Here is a 22,219-nt window from a genome sequence, read left to right as displayed (position 1 = left end):
GATTCAATACACCAAAGTGAATCTAAGTTTGAGACTAAGGAGTCTGGCCTCAGGTTTAGGGCTAGACGAGTCCTCCCCGCAGCAAGGCTGATAGCAGCAAGTGCTATATATCCAATATTGACTTTTATTCTCTAATAACATTTTCCCACTCCCATCTCCCCTTTTTTCACATAGTTTCCTCTGTGTCCCTTTCTCTCACCAGTTCGTTTTTCTTTGCAGGCTCTGCCAAGTAGGTCTGCAGCCTGTCTTGATCTGAACTTTTGTATAAACAAAGCCAAGTCCTCAGTAGCAGTAAACCAGTGTTGTTGCATTAACTTCACCATGCGTGGCACAGAGGCACGTGTTTGGTCCTAGACGTCTTGCTTGAAAACTCCTGCAGATCTCTGTGTTTTTCCCTTTTCTGTTCCCATGAAGGCTCTAGGCTGGGCTGAGGCTCTGTGGTGTTGTTCCCCCTTCTTAACATAAATGAAGAGTGAAAGGTTTTCTTGCAGAGTCCTGTTATTTTCTTTCCTACACCAAAAGCTTCAGCAGCGTCATGGTACTGCTGGAAGGGCGACTTGCTGGCAGGCAGTGGGAAAACAAGCAGACAAGTTTACAAATAGCCACACTGGCACCATGAGACCTTCGGGTCCAAATAGTCTTTACGCTGATGGCAGCAAGTGACAGGGAGAGACCCAGCATTATTGTCGGGGTGCAAACCCAGGTTTCCACCAAGATGGCTGAGGAAATTCTGTTGTGCGCTGATGAAATGATGAAAAACAAAAGCGGAGGTGGTAAATATGTCCAGATCTGTTATTCTTTGAAAACTGTCCGTCAGGGAAAATGCAGAAGCCCCATTTTCTGTACCAGGTAAAGTTGCTGATGGACTCCCTCTGCACAAAGAGCTCCGTGTATGGATGCGTGAAAGTGCTCTCCAAAGCCTCGTCAGCAGCTGTGCTGGATTTATATACACATGGCTATAAGGAACAGTGATTTAAAATAACTGAACAGTCACTTAACTAAAGAGGTTTTTGTGATATTGCGATTTTATACCTGGAGCCTTGATATTGATGAGTCTGGCACAGCACAGCGAGTGATGCTGCAGGAGACTTCTTCTCAGCGGACCCGACGGGCTGTCTGGGCTTCTCATGCTCTATAAGAGCAATAACCAACTGTATGTGTTAATGTGAACATCTCAACTGTGGTGCTGACAGCATTTGCAGCCCACCCTCCAGGCACACTGCGTGACGGGCTGTGCCACCCCAGACCTTGGGGCTTTATGTCTCCCCGGATCCAGGATTTATGGACTTTTTCATCCACTCAGAAGCATTGTGGCTATCTCCAGCAAGGAGCCAGCTGGCTGGCAGGAGGGATGCTTGCTGGTTTGTTTTTGTAAAGGGATAACGTGTCCTTAACCTGAACTCCTGAGTGCAAGATATTCTGATTGAGCAGCAAGAAGTATTGGCCTGTTCTACAGGTAACTTGAGCAGCTGAAAGAGGAGTTGGAAAAAACCACACCAAAAAAGCTAAAGAATATTTTTGAAATTTCCTGTTTCAGAGCGTAAACCAGCCTCTGACTTCTGGGCTCCTTCCTCCGAACTAGCCCACGGTCAGTAGCAGAGCACTGGACGATACAAGTCCCTGGCTCTGAACCTGCTTGGCAATTCCTATGGATTCATGCGGCTGCATTTTATGTCTGTGCACAGCTGAGTGTCTTCTCCTAGTTGGTTTTGGCATCAGTTTTGCTCGTGGATTTAGCTAAGTTTTTTATCTCTTCCTCAAGCATCTTGTTTTTCTTCTCCATGTCCTTCCGTAAGCGCTCCACGTTCATCAACTTCAGCTCCAGTTCCTCAGACTTCTTCTTCTCCTTCTCAATGTCCTGATTCAGCCTTACCACTTTGGCCCAGACTTCATAGTTTTCCTTCTCGAGACTGCAAAGAGAAACAGAGCGTGAAAGAATTGGATCGAAGAGTGCCGGGAAGTCATCATTTGGCTCTTAAGGTGTCTGCCCTCTGTGTCATTAAGCAATAAAATAAGCCAGAGGTGCTGTCCTGATCCCCTGACCCTCAATGGCCACATAACACGATGCAATAAATCAATACACATGATATATAATAATATGATAACAATATGGGAAGCTATATAACACTGATGGTTACAACTAATAACGTAATAATGCTACTACTGAATTCTGGATAGTATAATGGTACAATATGGTAGTAATAACAAGAATTATGACAGTGTAATTATTGCAGAAACATTACAGTGCCATACAATGATGTAATAAGAACTATAGAGTATTAATATTGTAGTAATACAACATTAGCAACTATGTCATGAGAGTACAGCACATGAGCATTGACTTTTAGATAGCCTACTATAATACTGTGTTTTATCATTAGTCATTACTATTACATACTGTATAGTATTACTAGTAAATAAATCTGTGCAATACTAGTGTTGTAATAACATGAGCTGAAGACTTCATACTCTCCAGAAAGCAGCACTCTGCAGCGTGTTACCTTTTAATTTGTTCCTCGTAGTCATTTTTCTGTACCTCCATTTCTTTTTCCAGCTTCAGGATCATGTTTTGCAGGAACTCCCTGCTCTCCTGATCAGGCTTGGAGACCTCGGCAGGGCTGCTGGTGGGACTGGCTATTTCCTTTGGCTGATGACTGGGACTGGAGCAGGGTAGAAATTCCTTATCAGAGCCGCTGCTCGAAGGGCTGGGGCTGGAGCCGCTGCCTTCCCCGCTTTCTGCCTGGGAGGTAGGAACGTTATCGTAGGTCGAAGCCCGGTGAAGGTCGAGCAGCTTAAAAAGATCGTGAGACAATGTTCTTTTATGTCCGTCGGGGACCATGGAGCGCATACTGCTCCCAGGGGAGCTTTTCCAAAAGTCACTGCCAAATATGTCATTTTTGTCATTGCTGCCTTTCTCCCCCAGAGAAGCAGGTGCCAGGAAAGATTTCCTGTTAGGTAAAGTCTGAGTTCTTTTCCTTGACTGCGTTTTCCACATTCCCAGTGTATCTTTGGACCCGTTATCTTCTCTGGGTGCACTTGAGCTCGCGGCTGGTCCAGGGGCACTGCTGGAATTCAGGTCATCTCTCTGTAAAATAGACCCATGGCATTAGGACAGCCTCGTCCTGCTTTGTGAGCAGAGACAGGTTGCAGCGACTGCTGTGACGGCAATATTTACAAAAGGCACATTTTGACAGGCTGACAGGAATGGCCACAAGTTTTCCATAAAAAATTATTTTGGGTTGCACCATGTTTTCCATTAAAAAGAACTTTTTGCAGAGATTCTTTCTTTCTAAGAAAAGCCTTTAATCTTCAATGTTTTCACTTCACCAGCATGAACTGAAAAGGCTTCCTCTATTCTGCCTTTTAGCTAAAAAACTTCAGGAGTTTTCATTTTTCCCAGACCAGTAGATTTTCCACAGGTAAGTGGAAAGTTTATCTACAACGTTTTCCTGATATAAATATTCCAGGGATGACAGTTATAGCTCTTTACCCTATTAATAGCAAGTGCTCTTAGTGGCTCACTGACCTGTTAGGTCCCATAATAAATAATCACGCATTTATTAAATTTATATTTTATTATTTCTCTGAGGATCTAGCCTTACCATTTGCTTTTGGATCAAGCTCTCTGCCCTGGGCACCGCAGGGTCCTCTGCAGCATCCCAGCCCACGGAGCTGCGCGGGATGGGGGCTTTCTTGTCATTTTTTTGGGCAGGTGGGGAGGGCGGCACATCCTTGGATGGGGGAAAGAGGTCTGCATGGTCACTTATCATCACAGTCATCACTTTCTGGATCTGTGGCGTGCCTGGAAGAAATTAGAGATCTGTCAGCACCAAACCGAATGCGACGGGCTTTCTTCCACCCACACTTGCATTTTCTGGTTGGTCTTTCTGGTGTCCAAAATGGAGATGCATGTAGAAAAGCAGGTGAAGACAAGGAGCAGGATCATAAAACCAAATAAAGGGAGGGATTTTTATATCACCCCAGCACAGCAGGAGTAGACTATGGAGCAACCAAGACGGGAGTCTGCTCAGCTGCACCAAGCCACAAATTGTGCTTCTTTGGCTCGACAAGCAAACTACAGGTATCAGTTATACGAACAGGCGTATGAATATCTGGACCATTTGTATGTGATGTCTGTAGAGCAGAGCAGTCTTTGGCCTTAAAATATTTCTTACATTAGTTCTGCTGCATCTGTCCTTGCCCACAGGATTACAGTTTGGCTTAGCTAAACAGTAATTTCTCTGAGTTTCCTTTGTTTCTCTAGGAAGAACTTTACACTTTCCTGCTCTAAGCAAAAGAAGGATGACTTCACCAAATTCCTGAATTGTTTGAAATCTATGGAGGGAACACACAGTGCATCTCCTAAGGGGTTTTTGTCGCCATAAACACGTTTATAGCCTAACTAACACGTGGCTTTACTCTACCCTGCTGTACTTACTGTGCTCAGGCACGTGTCTGGCTTATATCCATGGGTCTACTGTAGAAAATTTTTAATTTCAAGCTCGTGGATGCAACTGAGTATTTCAGCATATCAGGAGCTCCTATGCCAATTATTCCAGGAGTCCCTTTTACCTCTCATAATAATTGCAGGATCCTCTATCTTGGGTCTGATGAGGTTCACTCCAATCACTGTTGCCAGGTTATCCACACTCATCTTGTTGACGCTAGAGTTCAACTGTATTTCGTGTAGAAACCTGCCAGAATCCAAGGGCAAATATTTCAAGTCAGAGAAGGAAGACTGCAAAAAGCCTTACACACCCACTGGTATAAAATCCTGATTAATCCATCCAGCTCTTCCTCTAAGTCCCAAGGACAGAAACATATAATTGCCTTATAACTGCGAACTGGAGCTGGTCTTGCTGGTATCAGTAGAAAAACCACCATGTGATGAGCTGCTCACCTAAAAAAAAATCAAAGAGGAAGGGAAAACCCCCATCTAATCTCTAACCAGAGAAAAACCACCCAGGCTGGGTGAAACCCGACAGTTTTGTTGCACGAGGCTTTGTCTAGAAAAACTACACTTGATTTTAATTCTCAGGGATTTGTAAGTGAGTTTTAGGGTAGGCATTTATGCTCAGATGTTGTCAAGGTGTTTATCGCCGTGGCTGAAATTCTCCCTTTACAAAAGTCAGGATCTGGTGCCTCGAGGGGAACCAAAACACGGCTTAAGAGGGCTCTCTCTAGAGGAAACAGCCTCAGCCTTTGGGATGATATTTCTACTCACCAACACCAAATCTGAGCTGTTTATACCTTGTGCAGAGGACTGACCTGCAGATATAGCTGAGGAGGTTGTAGTTGTCTCTGGGAAGGAGGGACAATTGCTTCAGGAGTTCCTGATGGCCCTAAATGCGAGTTAAGAAATAGCTCTATAAAGATTCACAGATAAATACGCACTCAAGAGTGGCTCTTGGTCACTCCATCCATCCCTGTATGGTCTCACCTCTTGGCATTTGCTCACCTTGGAAATTACATTTCTCCGGCAGACCAAGCATGGACACGGAGAAGTTCTTGTACAGTGCTCAGCAAGAAGAGGCAACCCATTGCCCAGCACTGCTGCTGCCACAGCAGCAAAGAGCAGGGTCCCCTCCAGCCCAGCACGTGTGCGATGAGCTCTTCAGAACGAGCTGATCACACCTAATCTCCTTGCATTTCTTGTATATAAACATTTAGGACATTTTTAACCCCAAAGATCCTGAAGTGAAACAACCTACAAGAAACATTTGCCCTTGAAATATAGGGCCGAACACTGCAGTTCACAGAGCTCATGCTACCAAGGATATCTGCCTTATTTTTTTGTGTATAGGAACAGCATCCGTGAGTGGTTTTTTTGCAGTGGGGAGGCTTCTTTTCCACCAAAATATATAGTTAGGAAAAGACAGTTCCCATCTGTTTCTCACTTCTCCCTCTCGCAAATCCCCACTTCCTTCCTTGGTCTCACCCAGAGCCCTCCGCCACCTCCGCTCCCAGCTCGGGCTGATGGAGGCTGCAGGAGGTTGTGTTTCCTTCCTCTCTTGGTTTTCACGCTCGCTGTTTGCTGCACGGGCTCAATGAAAAGAGGTGCTGAGCAGCTCTTAGATCTGCTCCAGAAATTTAAGCTTTAAAATGGATAAACCCATGTTGTCAAGTTGGGAAACCCCACTGGCTTTGGGGATGTTCTCTTTTTTATTTTTTTTTCTTTTTTTTTTTTTCTCCCTAGATTTCAAAGCTCAGTAATTACACAGCTTATAATGCACAGCTAAATATGCACCTGCCATCTCCAGCTCACAAAGCCCTGGCGCTGAAACACAGCTAATTTTAAGGCCAGAAGGAGAGAAACGAATGCATCTCTACCTTTCTCTCATCCGCATCCAGCGCCTGACCGCACAGCAGGAAATCCTCGTACTGCATCCAGGGCACAACTGGCTCGGGGAGCTCCCGCAGGTAGAGTTTGAACAGAGAGGCCACAGTGTGCACATCCGTATCCCTGCAACGCGCAAAGAGCCACTCACGTGAAACTCGGACCCAGCTAGTGAGCAAACCCTACCCTGCTCCGGGAGCATGAGATTATATTTAAGCTCTGTGTATAGATGCAGGAGACAGAGAGATATAAATAGGGAAGCCGAAGGAAGCTGGGGGGAATCCATAGGGCACCCCAAGCCAGGGAATGGCCCCAGCTGGCAGGAAAATAAATGCTTGGTGGAGATTTTCCCCACTGTGGGGCTGGCAGGTCCCCAGTGTTCATACCCGGGCTGAGCCTTCCCAGCCTGCGTTTGACTCATGAGGGTTTGCATGCAAATATTGTCTGGCGTTCACATGTTTGGCAGGCACTCCCCGCTCTGTGCGGAGCTGGTGAAGCTTGCCTGGGGTTTTTAAGATTAATAGCAATTACTGAAGATGTTCTGCCGGGACAGATGTTTGCAGCTTTGCATACCATATAGTTTACATTATGTCAAAAGGACACTGTCAAGATTGTAAGCCTCTAATTTGACCTACCTTGAAGTTGCTAAACTGTTATAAACTTCTAGCAAAAATCCCCCAGGTCATTTATTTTTAGGATTGGTTGGGGCTTTTAAAATACTATTATTTTTAACAAATGCATCTAACCATAGAGGAATTTCTTCAGAGCTGTATTTTTGTAGGGCCTACCAATACACACCATTAGGCATCCTGGATGCCTGGGCTGCAACGGCAGTTTTCTAAGCGCTCCCCACCCAATCCTGCCGTGCTTGTGCGTGCAAGCGTGCCTGTGCAAACCCAAACAGGCTGTGAAGATGGCACTGAAGGTCGAGCCAACATCTTGCAGCATTCAGGTCACTGGAAACCCCATTACTGGCCTTCCTCCTTGCTAAGAAAATGTTTTGGTTGAAGTGCATGGGGGTTGCAGTCACCCTGAGATCAGCAAAGCAATGCTCATACCAAGCCCTGCGGCACAGGGTTAACATTGCAGGGTGCTGGGAAAAGGGCCAAACTCCCTCGCCATGCCCCACTGCAAAACACGGTTCTGCAAAGAACAAAAAAAGGCTTCACCTTCCTGTGACCCCCGTACAGGTTACAACAGGAAAGCTCTCAGCAGGACTCTGGCACCCAGAAAGCAAGAAATATTCAGCTGCAAAACCAACGGCCGGGATGCTTACGCTCCCGGAGCAGCTGTGGCTCTACCTTGCACAGCACAGGGATTATTTAGGTGAAAGTGCTGTGGTTTTTCCTAACAAAGCTGCATAAAGCTGGGTAAACACAGGAAAAGTTTTGCCGTTAGGGACAGGCCTGCGAATAGAGAGGCGAGGCCCCTGCACCCCGCTTAGGCAAACTGTTTTGCACAAAAGTCGAGGGAAGCTCCTGGTTTTGGGTGCTTCCCTCCCACAGGCACCCCAGATTTTGCTGGTGGCTTTCAGAGCTCAGGGGATGCCGTATGGGGCAGCTCTCCACGTCTGCATAGCTGGGGCATCACCATAGCCAGTAACAAAGCCCTTCACACACACGCAGCAGCCTGGGCACTCCTTGTCGCGGTTATGATGGACAGGGCAGGGCAGGAATTAAACCAAAAAGCTTCACTTTAGGTGCTGTGGAAAGGCAGGACCCACTTTTCCTTTATCCCAGCACAGGGGTCATTGCTTTCAGCAGTGCAAACTGGCGGGTAAAGCCCCAGAACAGCCTGCGCAAGTGAGGAGGGGATGCTGGGCAATGCCTCATGCAACCGGGCCCAAAAGCAAGGGGTTAAACTCTGACTTGGGGGTGGGGACGGGTGGGAAACCTCCTTGGAGATAACCAGCCCGCTGCAGGGCAGCTGGTCTGTGAGCTATCAAGGGAGGGCTTTATAAAGGGATGCACCGGGGTTTACCTTTCTTCTTTCATTTTGCACAGGGCATAGCAGAGGTAGCAGTAGCAAATGTCTCTCTCCAAAGCCTCTCTGAAACCTACGGGCAGGGACAGGCAGCTCTCAGCTTTAGGGAGTTTGCCGTTTCCTCTTAGCCCTGCAGAGGAAGGGCGTCAGGAGGACGCAGCAGCCAAAATCTCTCTCTCATCTCTGTGTGGTGGTGTAGGGAAAAGGAACAGGAGGAAAATATCATGGCTATGGGCTGGCAGGGAAAGAAATAACATCTGCTGTGTGCATTAGGGCGTTCTCTGAGCTTGTTTGTGATCCTCTACTTGCTCTCCTTTTTCTAAACCTCTGCCCTTAGCTGATGGGCAATGTAGGCTCTTCCCTTTGCCTCCTTCCTTGACTGCTCCTGCAAATGATAATTGCTGTGTGGGGCCAGGATTTTCCTAAATGTTTTCCTTTATTTCCATGAATCTCATCTCGGCACGCTCTGATTCTGCTTTTGCCTCCATTTGGGGTTTCTGCTGAATCCTCTCTCCTTGACAAGCCCTTCTGGAGGGTCCAAGTTTCCTGCAGGGCACTGCTGGGCTTTCTGGGGGGTTAGGCAGGCTGCTTTTCCCCAGATTTTTGGGTGTATGAGACCTACTTGAGTAGGAGAGGGGGAATCCAGCATTACCGGTCAAATGATGGCCTTTCCCCAGCGTCGAACGCATCCCTGAGCTGTTTCACCAGGTTGTCTTGGCCAGGGAGGCGGAAGATGCCTTCCTCACTCACACCGTGCTCCCGAATGAACTCAGCACACTTCTGCACCAGGATGGGGACCTGGTGCTGCCCGAATTTCTGTTCATAGGCCATGGTCTCTGCCAAGCGCTGGCCGAACACCACTAGGGAAAGAACAGAGAGGTTAGAGGAGCCCAAAAGCTTTGCTAAAGGCACGTTACCTGCCAAAGTGCGTCAGGTGCAAATGTGACAGCAGTACCTGCTTTTCTGATAGCATAGGAGCTACAAGAAGTCTGCAAACTGGGGGAAAGCAGAACTTCTTCCAAAGAAATAATAGCAAAATGAAACCTTGTTCCTCCTCCAAATAATTAACAGTTCTCAAAATGATTAAAACCAAGCAGTGAGCCTTGTTTTTTGCCATGCCGCTTGCCTGCCTTGGAGCAGGGTGCTGATACAGAGGGAGACAGCAACAGCAAAAAGGCTGATGTGAGGGCACAGGGAGAGAAGGCAAGCTCAACACACAAAGCTGAAGGATATAGAAAGCACAGGAGACCACCAAGAAATAAGAAAAGCAGCCTTGCAGAGATTTGGATCTGGAAGTCTTACTGATTTAGTTGCTTTTCTTTCCCCTCCCCTCCCCTCTCACCCTCCAGAAACTCCCCTGTGCAAAGAAGAGCAGTGTTTTGCAGCGGGTGGTACCTTTCCTTCGGAGCAATGGCTTTTTCCTCCTGAACTCACAGCAAAAGAAGAGCTCGAAGGTGGGAAGGCAGCAGCCTGCGTCCCAGCTCTTCCTTCTCGGAGCCTGGGGCATGGTAAGAGCAGACAAATCCCAACTCGAACTGGCTCTGGGATATTAATGGCAAAGGGTCCTATGGTCCTCTACCATATTTTTGCCCCAGCAGTGCCTGTGATGTGTTCACCTCATGCTCTGAAGGCTGAAATAATTCCTGTGCATCTTCCAGACCAGGAAAATGCAAGTAAACACTCTCATCTGGAACCACAAGGCTTGTCAGCACCTGCCCGATCATGGGGGTTTTTCATTTATGACTCGCTTACGCTTTTAAATAATGCATATAAACCTGTCATTGTGCACAGTAAAAGCAAATAGCTTTTTTTTTTTTTTTTTTTTGCCTCTCTGCTTTGGTAGCTGATAATGAATTGCTTATTTAACTGCAAGCTGGCAGATTTGTTAATTTGGGGATACCTCCCCGGGGCGAATGCGATGCCCATGCCAGCTCACTCGGCAGGCGGCTGTCATTGTAGGGTGGCAGCCAGCCCTGCAAAACCCCTCCAAGATTTTGGAGGTGCTTTGCTGTTGCTTCACACTTTGCAGCTGCTCTGCTTTTTGGTGTGCAACAAGCTCACAACTAACTGGATCATATGGGGCTGCTTCCAGGTGGGCTCTGGCCAAAACCTCCACCGTGCAGTGGGTTGCTTTAAAAGCACGTGTTGCCTCAGCTTGCATTGAAGCCAAAAACCTAAAGCGTGAAGTTTCGGGGGTCTGTTAACCTGTGTATTGACATAAAATGCAGCTCCATAGTACCTGACTTTTCTGCTATCCACAGGGCTCTCTGTACTACTATAAATTTACATTTTCTATCATATAAGGTCACTTTATCTAGCTGGAAGAAACTGGCAGCCTCCTAAATTTAAGCAAGGATCAGATGCGGAGTTGCTATTAAATATTAGAGCCAGGTGGGGCAATGCCCTGAAAATTTCTGGCTCGTGCAATCCTAATTTCAGATGAGTAATGCTGCCTCCCCCAGGGCACAGCATGTTTCACTTCAGAGGCAGAAAACACCAGGGTTGCAGAGGAAAACCAGCTGTGTCGCCGTTTAGGTGAAGCTTATCTGTGCCTATGGCAGGGTCACAGTGAAAGAGCTCAAATTGGCAGTGCCTACTTGCCTCTGAACTGCTGTGATTTATATTAACACAGGAGCTTTTGGAGACCAGAGCTCCATCATGCTTGTCTTATACAGCTGAAGGGCATGGACCCTATAAAAAAATTATATAAATAGCCAGGGCAAAGCACAGAGGGAGGGAGGAGAGGCTCAGGATGACCATCCAGGTTAATGCTCTTTTGGAAGAGAGCTAAAGAGACTCCCAGCCCTGTTTCATTGATGGATCTTGCTTATAGGAGTTCATCCTTATAGGAAAAGTCTGGAGAGTTCATCCTTATAGGAAAAGTGCCTGAAGTGACCTTTGCTGCTTCCTTTGCGGCCTTCGCCTGTGGTGGCAAATTTATGGTGTGCTCCTTTCTGATTGATTCATGTTTTATACTTCCCTGACCACAATTTTGTGATGGCATAAATGCATGCCCGAGCGGGCTGGAAGCAAGGATCCTGTTGCCGCAAGCCTTGCCTGTGCGTGAGGAGGGTGATTGCGTGGCCAAGGCAGACTGCAAAGAAAATGGGGGCGGAGGGACTTGGGCTGAGCAAGAAAAGCTGGAAGAAAAGCAAAGCAAGGAAATTAGCAGGTGAAAGGCATGATTTTTCAATGCTTTATCCCTGAGTAGGAGTTGTTTTCAAGAACAACGTATTCTGGGGTCAGTAAGTCAATGAGGAAGTTCACAAAAGAGGTTGAAAGCAGCCCAGAAATCTTCATTCATGCTTGGCTGCCATTTCCTTAACACTGCCCATGTTTGCAGCAGACCCAACACCACAGGGTCCAGTCTAGGAGCAGGTTTCTAAGGCATTACAAGTTACAGTCACATTACAGCTCCATTTTCCAGTTTCAAGGATTTATGAGCCCAGCTTTGAAATCCTCGCACAAAAGTACTGCAGACCACGAGATGGTAGGAAATCACTTCTCCAAGAGCTGTCCCCGCTCCCTTTTACCTCCTGATGTCGACCCCAGTACTCGTCGGATGGATTTAACCCATTCTTCCATCTCAGACTGGGAATTAGCCATGAGCACACAGGTGTCCTGCCCTGCCCGGTTCTGGTCTCCAGAGACCCCTGCAAAAAAAATGTATGCATCATTTATAGAGAGGATTGGAGGAGAAAAGACACATTCTTGTTGTTTTCTTTGCTAAATGCTTTTGGCTCCAAATTTCCCCATTAATGTCTGTTTGGCTGTGAAATGAAGCAGCGCTCTTGCATTTCATCCTTACTGAAGATCCGCAAGAAAGGAACAGAAACTGCTTAACGTTGCAGCTTGGCAAGGCTTCTCAGCGTGGGACATGGGCACTGACACAGGGCCCTCCTCCAGCCCTGACGTGTGAATATTGAAAGCAAGACATTAGTTTTCATGTGCGACGCAGCGCTGTTGAAGTGGGAGCAAAAGGACTGGCAAAATGACTTGCCCAGATGATTTTGGGTGAAGGGCCCAAAAGCATGCAGCGAAGAGGAGTGAAGCATCCTCACCTGGGATGATTTCGAAGATAAATTTCCCTCCTTCCTCTGGGTTGCTGGCCACCTCCTTGATGGTGCTTCCCTGGAGAGACAGGCAGCCCTAGGACAAAGCAGAGCAGCAGCTGCAAATACTCACGTCCCACCTCTGCAAGGCTGACACTACCATGTGTCAGCACTGAGGATCGAAGTCCTTCTTTCAAACAGATTGCAGGAGCCAGTGGCCTGTATATATATATATATGCTAAAAATGACTTTTCAAACAATAAGGGACACTTCTTAAATGCCAGTTTTTCTGATGAAGTGATTCTCAGAATGAGAAAACTGGTTATTTTGCTCTTTCCTTTTTTTCCTCCCTTCTCATGTTTTTTTAGCCCCTGTTGGGAGTGGAAGAAGAGAGTACAAAGGAGAAGGGACTTGGCAAAACACAAAGGCATCCTGTTTCTGCTACACCAGAACAGGAAAACTGTTCCTTTAACACAGCATCACTTAAACCCAAAAACCAAACCCAAAGTTTGCAGGAGAGGGGTAGAGAAAAAGAAGAAAAGGGAGGGGAAATAAAAGAGCAAAGCGGAAAACAGCCATTTCTTTTGGACCTTCCTTTCCCCAACTGTCGTGGCGAACACGGGCAGCTCAGTCCCCGCTGGAGGGGATGGGTGGGGAGCGGCCAAGGCACGTGGGGGCCAAGCAGGCGCGTGAGTCAGCACCGGAGGCCTCCCGGGGCAGGAAGTCAGGCTGCGCCACAGAAATGAAGTTTCTCAGCGATTTCAGCCTCCTGAAAGCCATTGGGCTCCTGCGAGCAGCGAGGACCGTCAGCGCTCCAAAAGCCTGAATTGCAGCTGTATCAATCAGAATCGTTGATGGGATCAGAGAGGCTTGAAATGACCCAGGATGGTGCATCAGGGTCATGGCGAGAGCTGCCAAAAGTGCCATGAATGGCAATGAGCTTTTTACAGCGCTTTCTGTTTCTACATTCCCATTTACAACTGGGGAGACTGCTCCTCCCAGTCACCCCTGAAACGGGGCAAAGCCAGAAATAGAACCTGGATCCCGCTGGGCTCAGCCCTGTGCTTTCACCCCGAGGATCTACTGATCGCCTTCCCCTTACGAGCGTTTTCTATCTTGAGATTAGTTTTGCTACCGGTAACAATTTGTACAGAGAATCTGGCAAAGGAGAGGACCTTTCCCTGAAATTTCTCAAAACAAGGAAAAGATGGTGGGTATTCAAAAAGTAAGCTACAGTATGGAGAAAATGGTTGAAAAACTAAAAAGTTATCCATATAAACTGGGAAAACAACCTGATTTCTTCCTGGCAAGTGTACTACAATGCATACCCTAGGAGATGGTTTATATGGGCGAGGCAGAGGGCTTGTTGCAACCCAGAGGGGCTGAAGATGGGAGGATGCTGCCAGAGGGCTGCGAATGTTGGGCACTGGTGCAGAGGTTTAAATCATGCCTCAGTGGATGATCACACTCCTGTTTTGTGCAAAGGGTTGGGCACACGTTGTGCTCTCCTGAGGATCTCAAAAAGCATCAGAACTGACATGCACCGGAGCGTTCAGCAGATTTCAAACCTTTTCCCTTAGAGGAAAAGGCAGCGGGGCCGGTTTCCTCTGGCCGGGCAGGGCAGACCAGGGCGGCAGCCGAATAACAGAAACTGCATCCGCACCACTGAGCCTTCTGCGAAAGATGGGGCTGGGCCAGGATGGGATACAAACCCAGAAGCCAGAGAGAGAGAGATTTCCTTTCCTTATCCCTCCAGCTGCCCTCTCCCATGGCAAGAGGTCCTAAGGAAGCAGCTGCCCTTCGCTGTCATCTGTCCAGCCCACCGCCCTGCCATGAGGTCAGGCTTGGGCAGATCCTCACACCCAGGCTATGCTGAAAGTCCTGCTTGTTTTTTCCTAAAAGCATCCTGTAAGATGTCTTTTCCACCACTTGCGTGGCTGAAACCTCTCTCAAAGCTCCTGTCATCTTGCGCACCCATTGCTGCACCAGCCTTCACAAAAATGGTGGTGTACCGAGCTCTTTTTCTCCCCAGCCTGTTTCTGTTGTCTTGGACAATGATAGCAACTTTCTAGTTGGTAACTGTTGGGTTTTTTCCAGCACGCCGTTGCTTGGGCACAGACAGACCAAGCCCCAGCAGGGTTTGCAGGCACTTTAAGAATTTAAGTGCATAGATGAAGCTCCTGATCAGGATATCTCATCTCTGTTACTGCCCAGAGGCAGAAAACTCCTTTAATACCCTACTGCGGACCCATCCCAAACCATTTCCCGAGGAGGAAAGCTGCGAGAAGGGGGAGACTGAGGACTGGCAAAGCCCAGCGGCCTTGTCCTACCTGTGGTTTGACATCGTCCTCATCCTTGTAGTAGTAAAGCTGCTGGCCCTTAAGCACGAAGTACCGTTGCTGCCAGTTCTTGACAATGGAGCGCTGCTTTTTCAGCCAGCCGATCTTCAGGGGCCGCTCTAGTGGGTTGGGAGAGGCCGGCCGGGCGCCCGCTGGCTCACCGGTCATCACGCTCTTGGAGCGGGCTGCCAAGGAAAGAGAGGGACGGGCTGGCGGGGATGCACGGGGACGAGCTGCCAGCAGACCTGCGTCCCCAGGGCCGATTTAAGCTACAACAGCGAGAACGGCTCTCTGCCCCTCTGCCTGTGCTGAGCAAACTGGCTAGAGTTTTTAAAGGAAGTGGCTGCAGTATCTGTCAGTGTGTGCTTCCTTTTTCCTGCGTGGGAGTAATTGTCTTGCAAGTGAGAAGAAAATCATTAGCTTTTTTTTTTTAATGGGAGTGTGTGGGGTTTTATACCCACCCCAAACAGCCTGCAGCAGCGATAGCAGAATGACCCAGCCTGGCTTGAAAAAAACTGTTTGGAAATTGCAGTTTCACTCTGGGAGAGCGTTGCCTGATGTTCCCAATGGGGCAGTTCTCACACAATGGGATTGGAAAGTCTCCGAAGGGGGAAAAAAGTGCCAGTGTGGATTTACCGGCTGGGCAGGGCAGTGTCCCCTGTCTCCTCTTTGCGTCGCATAGACGAGTCCCATTGGTGCCACTGACCTGTGCCAGGGACCGGCAGCATGCCCCTGTGGCATCTCTAAATGCTTCTGTGATAGTAAATGCCTTGGGAAGGATCGTTTCCAGAAGGGATTTTTGCCTCTGGACCGGGCACTGCAGGACCCCAGTGCCAACCCAGCTGGGTAGAGTTAGCATTTATAGTCGCAGGGCAAAAATAATTACATGACTCCAGGGGAATTCAGCTTCACTGGTCTCTGTACATGCTGATTTCCTGAGGTCTTATGTCTCCCCTGCTAAAAAAGAGCTGACGGCACCTGGCTGGGTCCTGCGGGTAAGGGCGGTGCAGGATTCGGGCCCCCGAGCCCAGCAGCATTTGCTGGCAGAGGGCATTCAGGCTGAGCCAGGGCTGTGAGGGAGGTGTTGTGCAGTGCTGTGGGATGGGGGAAGCTGCGGCGGCCCCATATCTCTGCCCCCAGATGCCCGCTTTTCCCCCGAGCTGGTCAGCGGAGCAGAGAGCTGCAAAAGCTGCGTTAGATATGAGTGTCGATGAACCCTGGCGTAGACCTGAGTGCAAAGGACAAGCTTAAAAAAGGACAAAACTAAAAATCACCCGCCGCTGCCTTGTGATGTTTGGGACTGGGGGCATCTCACGCCTGAGCGGGTGCTCCCATTGCACTGACACCCAAAGAGAGCATGAGCCTACAAAACATTTTGCACTCAGTGCCGAGCAGTTAGCAGTTGCTTCAGAGGTCAGGGGTGCTGCAGTTCAAAAGTGCGCCCAGCTTCCCCTTCTGAAATCCCCTGGAGCAAGAAACCGCGCTGCATTTTGCCTTTGTCCTTCGGAGTCAGGCTTGGGTAGAGCACTCTGAGCTCACCTCTCCACTACAAACCTGCCACAGGATTGCAAATCACGTCCCAAAAAGTCGAAAAGGATTGTGAATCCAAAAATCAGCCTTCGAAGTGCAGTGAGGATGCTGCTTGTATCTCAATGGGTGCTGATGTGGGATGCCCCCTGCAGAGGATGTGGTTATAAGCAAGGACCTTCGAAAGGGATTTGCCTGCCAGCTCCCCTGAAAAATGCTGGTACTGGCGATTACTCTGATGCAAAAAACCAAAATGGGGTTTCCAAATTGCACCTCAAGCTCTGGGCAGCTTCTTTGTTTTTTGCCAAAACATCTGCATTACTCAAATCTCATAAATATTAATATGATTCTGAGCAAACTGCTCGCAAGCAGCATCGCTCCTCTCCATAAATCATGTTCCTTCATGTCTTTTGGCTGCCGCCAACTCTTCAGGGCTGAGGATTTTTGGGGAATGATCCGCAGGGGTGGAGCAGCCGCCGGGAGCATGGAAGCTACTGGGTGCAGGGCGCTGCCTGCCTCCCACGAATGTTTTGCTCTGCAGAAACCACAGCCCATCACCAAAGAGCAAATCCCGAGTGGGCTGGCTCCAAACTAGCCCCGTTCTGCAGAAAGCAGCATTCCCACGAGCCAACACTCTGATGCCTTCCCGAATTTTGCTGTGTGTTCTCCTATCTGATCATAGGACCTCATCTCCCCCTCGCTGAAACAGGGATGCTGATATTTGCTGTCTTTAATTAGCACTAACATTTGCAGAGTGAGGTCTCTGTACCAAGCACCGATGACCACAAGGGCTTAATCTGAAGTGAAGCTGTTGCAATGCAGCTCGCAGGGTCCATACTCACGCCCAAACGGGTGGAAATTAGGGATGCATCTCCATCCATCAGCTCCGTGTTCAGCCTTTCCCAAAGAGCTCAGCTCAGCCCAGCAGTGCTGATATTCCAGCAGCACAAGGCTTGGAAGGAGAAATCGTGTCTTTTATGAAAAATGCAATGTTTTGCTACCTTTTATCGGAGATATTGCTCTCCCTCTAAGCCCATCATAGCTACATCAGGGCTCTGCACCATGGAAAGGAAGCAACCTGGCAGGCACTGCTACCCAGGGGTTCCTCCTGCTCTCAGCCTTGAGCTTAAATTGCCTGGTCCTTGCTGGAAATAAGGTTTATTCTCTCCCTCTTTGCAGCCTTTACCAGGTGCATAAGGAATGTGCATTCAAAGGGGTACACTTGGGTCCCCTTTCTTTAGCATCAGCCCTCCTGAAACGCCAGACTCAAGGTGCAACTGGAGGCCTGTGCTTAGCTGTGGCTTAGCCATGTTCATGCACTTACATATGCACCAGTGTGAACATGCAGATGTATTTTCCCTGTGCATGAGACAGCTCTCCCTGTACTTTAGGCTCATTTAAGGCCAAATTTGCAGGATCCTTCTTACCCACGATGCGAGCAGTCCCCAACCGCCGTCGCCACCACAGGGCTCGTGCGGAGGTGTGGGGAGGGAGCTGCTGTGAGGGGCTTGGCTTTGCAGACAGCAAGGCTGGTTTTGCCCAGTGGAAAGTTTTGTGCATTCACAAAACCAGAACTACCAAGGCTGCGGCTCCCTCCCTTACCACTTTTCCAAGTTTCTACCTTTTGTGGCCAGTGTGATGCCCAGCTCACGTGTTACGACCAGCTGAAAATTTTACGCGGGGCGGGGGCGAAGCTTTTTCCCTGGCTCTCACCAGGGTGGTCCAGCACTTGCAATCATCTCCTCCTTCACCAACACATCCCTGCCGCACTTGGCCCCGCTCCTCCTTGCCACTCTTGCAGGGCAGAACAGAGCCACTAAGAGCAAATGTGGTGCCCCCCGAAGCGTTTCCTGCGGTAACCGCCTCTGAAGTTGAATATTTCCTCTGAAACATCCTTGCTCTTCCTCCAGCCCTGGGGACTGGCTGCAGCAGGGTGCCTGTGTCCTGCTGCCTGCTCCCGAAAAGAGGAGCCCTGCCAAAGTGTGACTTGCAGGAGAAATTGCATTGGGTGCCACCGTGGTATCCACAGCGACGCTGGCTCCTGCCCCAAATCCTTGTCTTGGGCAAGAGCCCTCCCTGCCATCCCCTTTGCTCCTGCCCCGCAGGAGGGACGTCGGGTACTTGCAATAAAAACCAGTAAAAGCAAAAGTGCCACAATAGGTTTTGCAATGAAAATTGCAAATGCAGTTTTCTCCTTCATTGAAATAAATAGCTTTGCATTTTTCTCAGCATGAGGAAGCACACAGGAGCTGGCGCGCTCTTCTGGGGCTTACAAAAGCTGCTTGTGCCACAGCCACGCCTGGGGACGAGGAGGGGGAAGTGTCCCGAAGCCGGGAGGAGCCAGTGAGGGCAGTGGTGACTAATATGCAATTATTTTCCACATGCAAGTCACATCCCTGCTGCACCCCTGAAGACGGCAGCGGCTGGTCCCCGCAGCCAGAAACCCTGAAGCACAAGAAGAGTCGATGCACCGAGCTGTGCCCCAATGCTCAGGTCTCTGCACACACCCCACTGCCCCCCCATCTCACGCAAGCTGCAAAACCACCCAGAATTTCATCACAAGCAGATTTTCTTAAAAAAAATCAGTTCCTGGTAACAACACAGCTTCAAGCCTGTGTCCCATCTCCACCCTCTCTGCTTCCCAGCAGCCAGCACGCTCAGTGTCCCCTGGCCTTTTTTTCTGAGCTACCGACTGAATTTACCCACTGCTCCGCAGCCTCTGTGCAAAAAAATATTAATTATCCTAAGAACGGGCAATGCAGAAATCCAGGATGCTTCTATCGTAACTATGCGGGGATTTCTCCACCGCTGTCCTGCAAGCTGATGAGTACAGGTGATGGCACTGCTTCCTCTGTCCGCCTCCAAGCTTCTGGACCAGCCAGGGTCTCATCCTGTGCATCGCTGTGCATCACCAAGCCAAGCCACAGCAGCGGCTGCTGGACACCGGTGGTGCTTTGTTTGGAGCCTTGTGTGAAGTGAATGGTTTGGCCACCCCAATGAAAATACCTTCGGGTAGAAGTCCAAATTGCCTTTGCAAGAAAATCCAGCCAGGATGACCTTGCAAGCTGACGCAAGGTGCGGGGAGGAAGAGCTCAGCACCGCAGAGACAACCTTGGTCAAATCTCTCTGCTGCAGGGAGAAATCAAGTTGCCAATGCCTGCTTTTGGGTCAAGCAACCAGGGAGGGGATTTGGGGGTGAGGATGCTGCGGTCGAGGAAGGGGTGCACGAGCCCCCAAATCCCCTCCCTGGTTGCTTGACCCAAAAGCAGGCATTGGCTCCACCATGATATTTTGGCCACAGAGCCTGCCGTAGGGATCCCTCACTCCTTCCCAAAGGCGTTCTCAAGTGGTTTTCATGCTGGAGATGGATCCCATGGCGGAGGAGAGCCGTGCAAAGCCTGGGCAGAGGCAGGAGACAAGTCAGGAAATCACACAGTGAAGCTGTCCTGTGGCACAGAGCCTGGCATGGGCATCAGAGGGCTCTTTACCACTGGTGAGAGGAAACCAATGACGTCGGGGTGGGCGAAGAAACCTGAGCAAGAGCGAGATTGCTTCCTCCAGCCTGCACTGCTCCATCCGCCTCTTGGCCTGCACTTCACCTCCTGCAAGGCTTGTGCCAGCAGAATGAGCCCATGGGGTTTAAATCCCCCCAAACCTGGATTCTGGCTGGGTGGCAGCCCCACGCTGCCAGGCCCCCCAGTTCCCATCCCTACAGAGCCAGCCGCTGCTCCGGCCCCAGAGCCACAGCCCTGGCCGTGCTCCCACAGCATCATCCCTCGGTGACAACTTTGCAAATCACTTCTTGCAAATCATTTGCAAACCATCTGCTGTCTCGAAAGCGGTAGCTGGGGGCCAGGTCCCCCCACCGAGGCCAGAAGCGGGTTCGGGTCTGGGCCGTAGCCGAAATCACTGCTGGGCTTGGCCACAGGCACCCCAGCAGACCCCGGCTTGCACCTGAAAGGCTGAAGCAGAAACAGAAGGGCATAAAGAAACAGTCACAGTACCTATTTTTGCAGCATCCATTTTCAGGTTGAAATCCCAGTTCCGTGGCAGCTTGAGGGACATTTTGGATCAGGAGTGGCTTTTTTTTTTTTTTCAAGGGGGGCTTGCTTAGGAGACAGGCTGAAATGAAGCTCTGATAGTCCCGTGGGGATCCTGCGCCTGGGGTGCGATCCCCCCCACGAAGAGTGATGGCTCGGCAAGGGTTGATTTGCCAACGTACTTCCTCCTCCCTCCTCTGAGAGCGGCTGTGAACAACCCCATAAAAGTACTTTCCTGCCCTGCTTTCCTGCAAAGCTCTCGTCTTGCTTCCCCGACGACGCCGAGGTGATGCCGCCTTTTTTGCTCCCCTTTTTGCTAACCCCTTTGGCTGATGCGGAGACGCAGCAGCCCAGCCCCAGCCTGCACCGAAACGTGGCTGCCCGGGGTTGCTCTCTGCGCGCTGCTCGTTGCATTTGAGGAAGTGGGTGTCCTTCTCAGTGCCGTTGGTGCACTAGAAAATTGCTCGCTGAAGGACACGGCCCAGCACAGAGTTTCGGGAAATGTTTTGCTCAGCAGCGAAGCAGAGCAGGCTGTGGCTCAGGTGGCCATGGCCAAATGCCACAGGATGGCATCTCTGAATGTCCTAATGCATCCCTGTGTGCACGGCCCGGACAACGTGGATGTCTCTTGCATTTTCTTATTGCAACTGCTGTAGAGTCCCCACAGCTGATTTAAGGTTTTTACACCCGCTTTGTAACAGCGGTACGAGCAAAATGGGGATGAAATGAGGCTGCTCTTGGAGGAAAGGCTGTGGGTATCAGAGCAGCGAGGGCCAGGGGATGTGGGCACAAACCCCATCAGGACCACCGGATCAAGCAAAGCCCCTTCCCCTGCTCACAACAGCGAGCGTATCCTGTTCCATGTCATTTAACGCTCTTTTTCCACAAAAGAAATGGCTGTGCATCTGCAAAGCAGCCTGCAGTGCAATTAGGCTGAGGTGCAGCTCTTGAGACACAGGATAAATGCAAGGAAGGGTTGTTGCATTCACAAACACCCAAATGGAGCAAAAAGGGCGGCTGCAAGACATGGCAGCGTGTCCTGAAGGCCTAACAGAGGGCTCCAGCCCCTGTTTCCCCCCCATACTGGGAAAGCCCAGGCCTTGTGGAGAGGGAAGTTGCCCTGAACAGAAGAAGAAACAGCGATGTGGGGAGTGCAGGGGGCTGAAAGAGGATGCGGCCACCGGTTCCCATTCTGATTTGCAGCCGAGCTGTCATGCCCTGGGATGCATCAAGCCGCTTGCAAAGGCTTTTTTTTTTTAGTGCCATAGCGTAAATTGAGGATGTGCCTCTCGGGGACAGAGCTGGAGCCCGCGCTGACTGCCCGGTTGCAGCACAGCCAGGGTGGGCCCTGGTGGGCTCATTTGGGTTAATCCCAGCTGAAAAATGTATTTGTTGCTTTGAGCAGTGACTGGAGCCAGCTCAGAGATCCCCAGCTCACATGTTCCACTGCCGAAAGTCCAGAGAACATGAGTGCGTGGAATGGAGCAGCCCAGCACGTACCCAAGCCTGAACTAGATTAACCCCAATATCCTGCTTTGGACCCAAACTGCCTGAATTAACTCCGTTTCTGCTGTACCCCGAGCAGAGGGCCCTGAATGAGCCCTGAATTAAGCATCATTTTTTCCTCTTCTTAATCATATCTGCAGAAAGCCATAGGAGCTCTAGGGGGTCATGCATTTTGATCCTTTTTTTCTCTTCAACCTGTTTTTTTTTTACGAAAGCCCAGCAGCAGCTTGTGAACAGCCGCCTTTCCCCACCTGCCTGTGTGAACAGGATGTCACGCGGCACTTTCTCCTCCTCTAGAAAGGAAACAGCAAGTGTTTTAGCCCGAAGTCGTGCAATTCAGCCCAACGCTGTGTGGCTACCCCACAGCAGCTCAGCCCTCTCTGGCACCCCAAAACAGCCCTTCGCCAGTGCCCAGAGAGCTGTTTTGGCTGCCTC

General features: G+C 49.7%; 2 protein-coding genes across 2 annotated transcripts in view; both read right to left on the bottom strand.

Annotated features, from left to right (window-relative positions):
* CDS2 (CDP-diacylglycerol synthase 2) overlaps positions 1–22,219 on the bottom strand; it is a 161,575-nt gene that overhangs the window by 112,575 nt on the left and 26,781 nt on the right. The window lies entirely within an intron of this gene.
* ARHGAP25 (Rho GTPase activating protein 25) lies at positions 111–20,303 on the bottom strand. Its single transcript, XM_050910287.1, has 11 exons — positions 20,243–20,303; positions 14,703–14,896; positions 12,382–12,469; positions 11,854–11,973; positions 8,973–9,180; positions 6,331–6,463; positions 5,269–5,342; positions 4,573–4,694; positions 3,603–3,802; positions 2,502–3,085; positions 111–1,910 (listed from the first exon to the last, which is right to left on the bottom strand). Exons 1-11 carry the CDS (start codon positions 20,301–20,303, stop codon positions 1,700–1,702), a joined length of 1,995 nt encoding a protein of 664 aa, XP_050766244.1. The 3' UTR covers positions 111–1,699.

Source organism: Gymnogyps californianus, chromosome 23 (genome assembly GCF_018139145.2).
Source record: "Gymnogyps californianus isolate 813 chromosome 23, ASM1813914v2, whole genome shotgun sequence".
In the NCBI taxonomy this organism is placed as follows: Eukaryota; Metazoa; Chordata; class Aves; order Accipitriformes; family Cathartidae; genus Gymnogyps; species Gymnogyps californianus.
This window is presented reverse-complemented; position numbering and strand designations above follow the sequence as displayed.

What these genes read in the sequence shown, in the direction of transcription:
- ARHGAP25 (XM_050910287.1), bottom strand. Translation starts at nt 20,303, where the DNA reads ATGTCCCTCAAGCTGCCACGGAACTGGGATTTCAACCTGAAAATGGAT. An exon ending in AGGACGATGTCAAACCACAG is followed by an intron (nt 12,470 to 14,702) that starts GTAGGACAAGGC and finishes GCTTTGTCCTAG; the next exon opens with GGCTGCCTGTCTCTCCAGGG. An exon ending in GCTTGATCCAAAAGCAAATG is followed by an intron (nt 3,086 to 3,602) that starts GTAAGGCTAGAT and finishes TCTATTTTACAG; the next exon opens with AGAGATGACCTGAATTCCAG.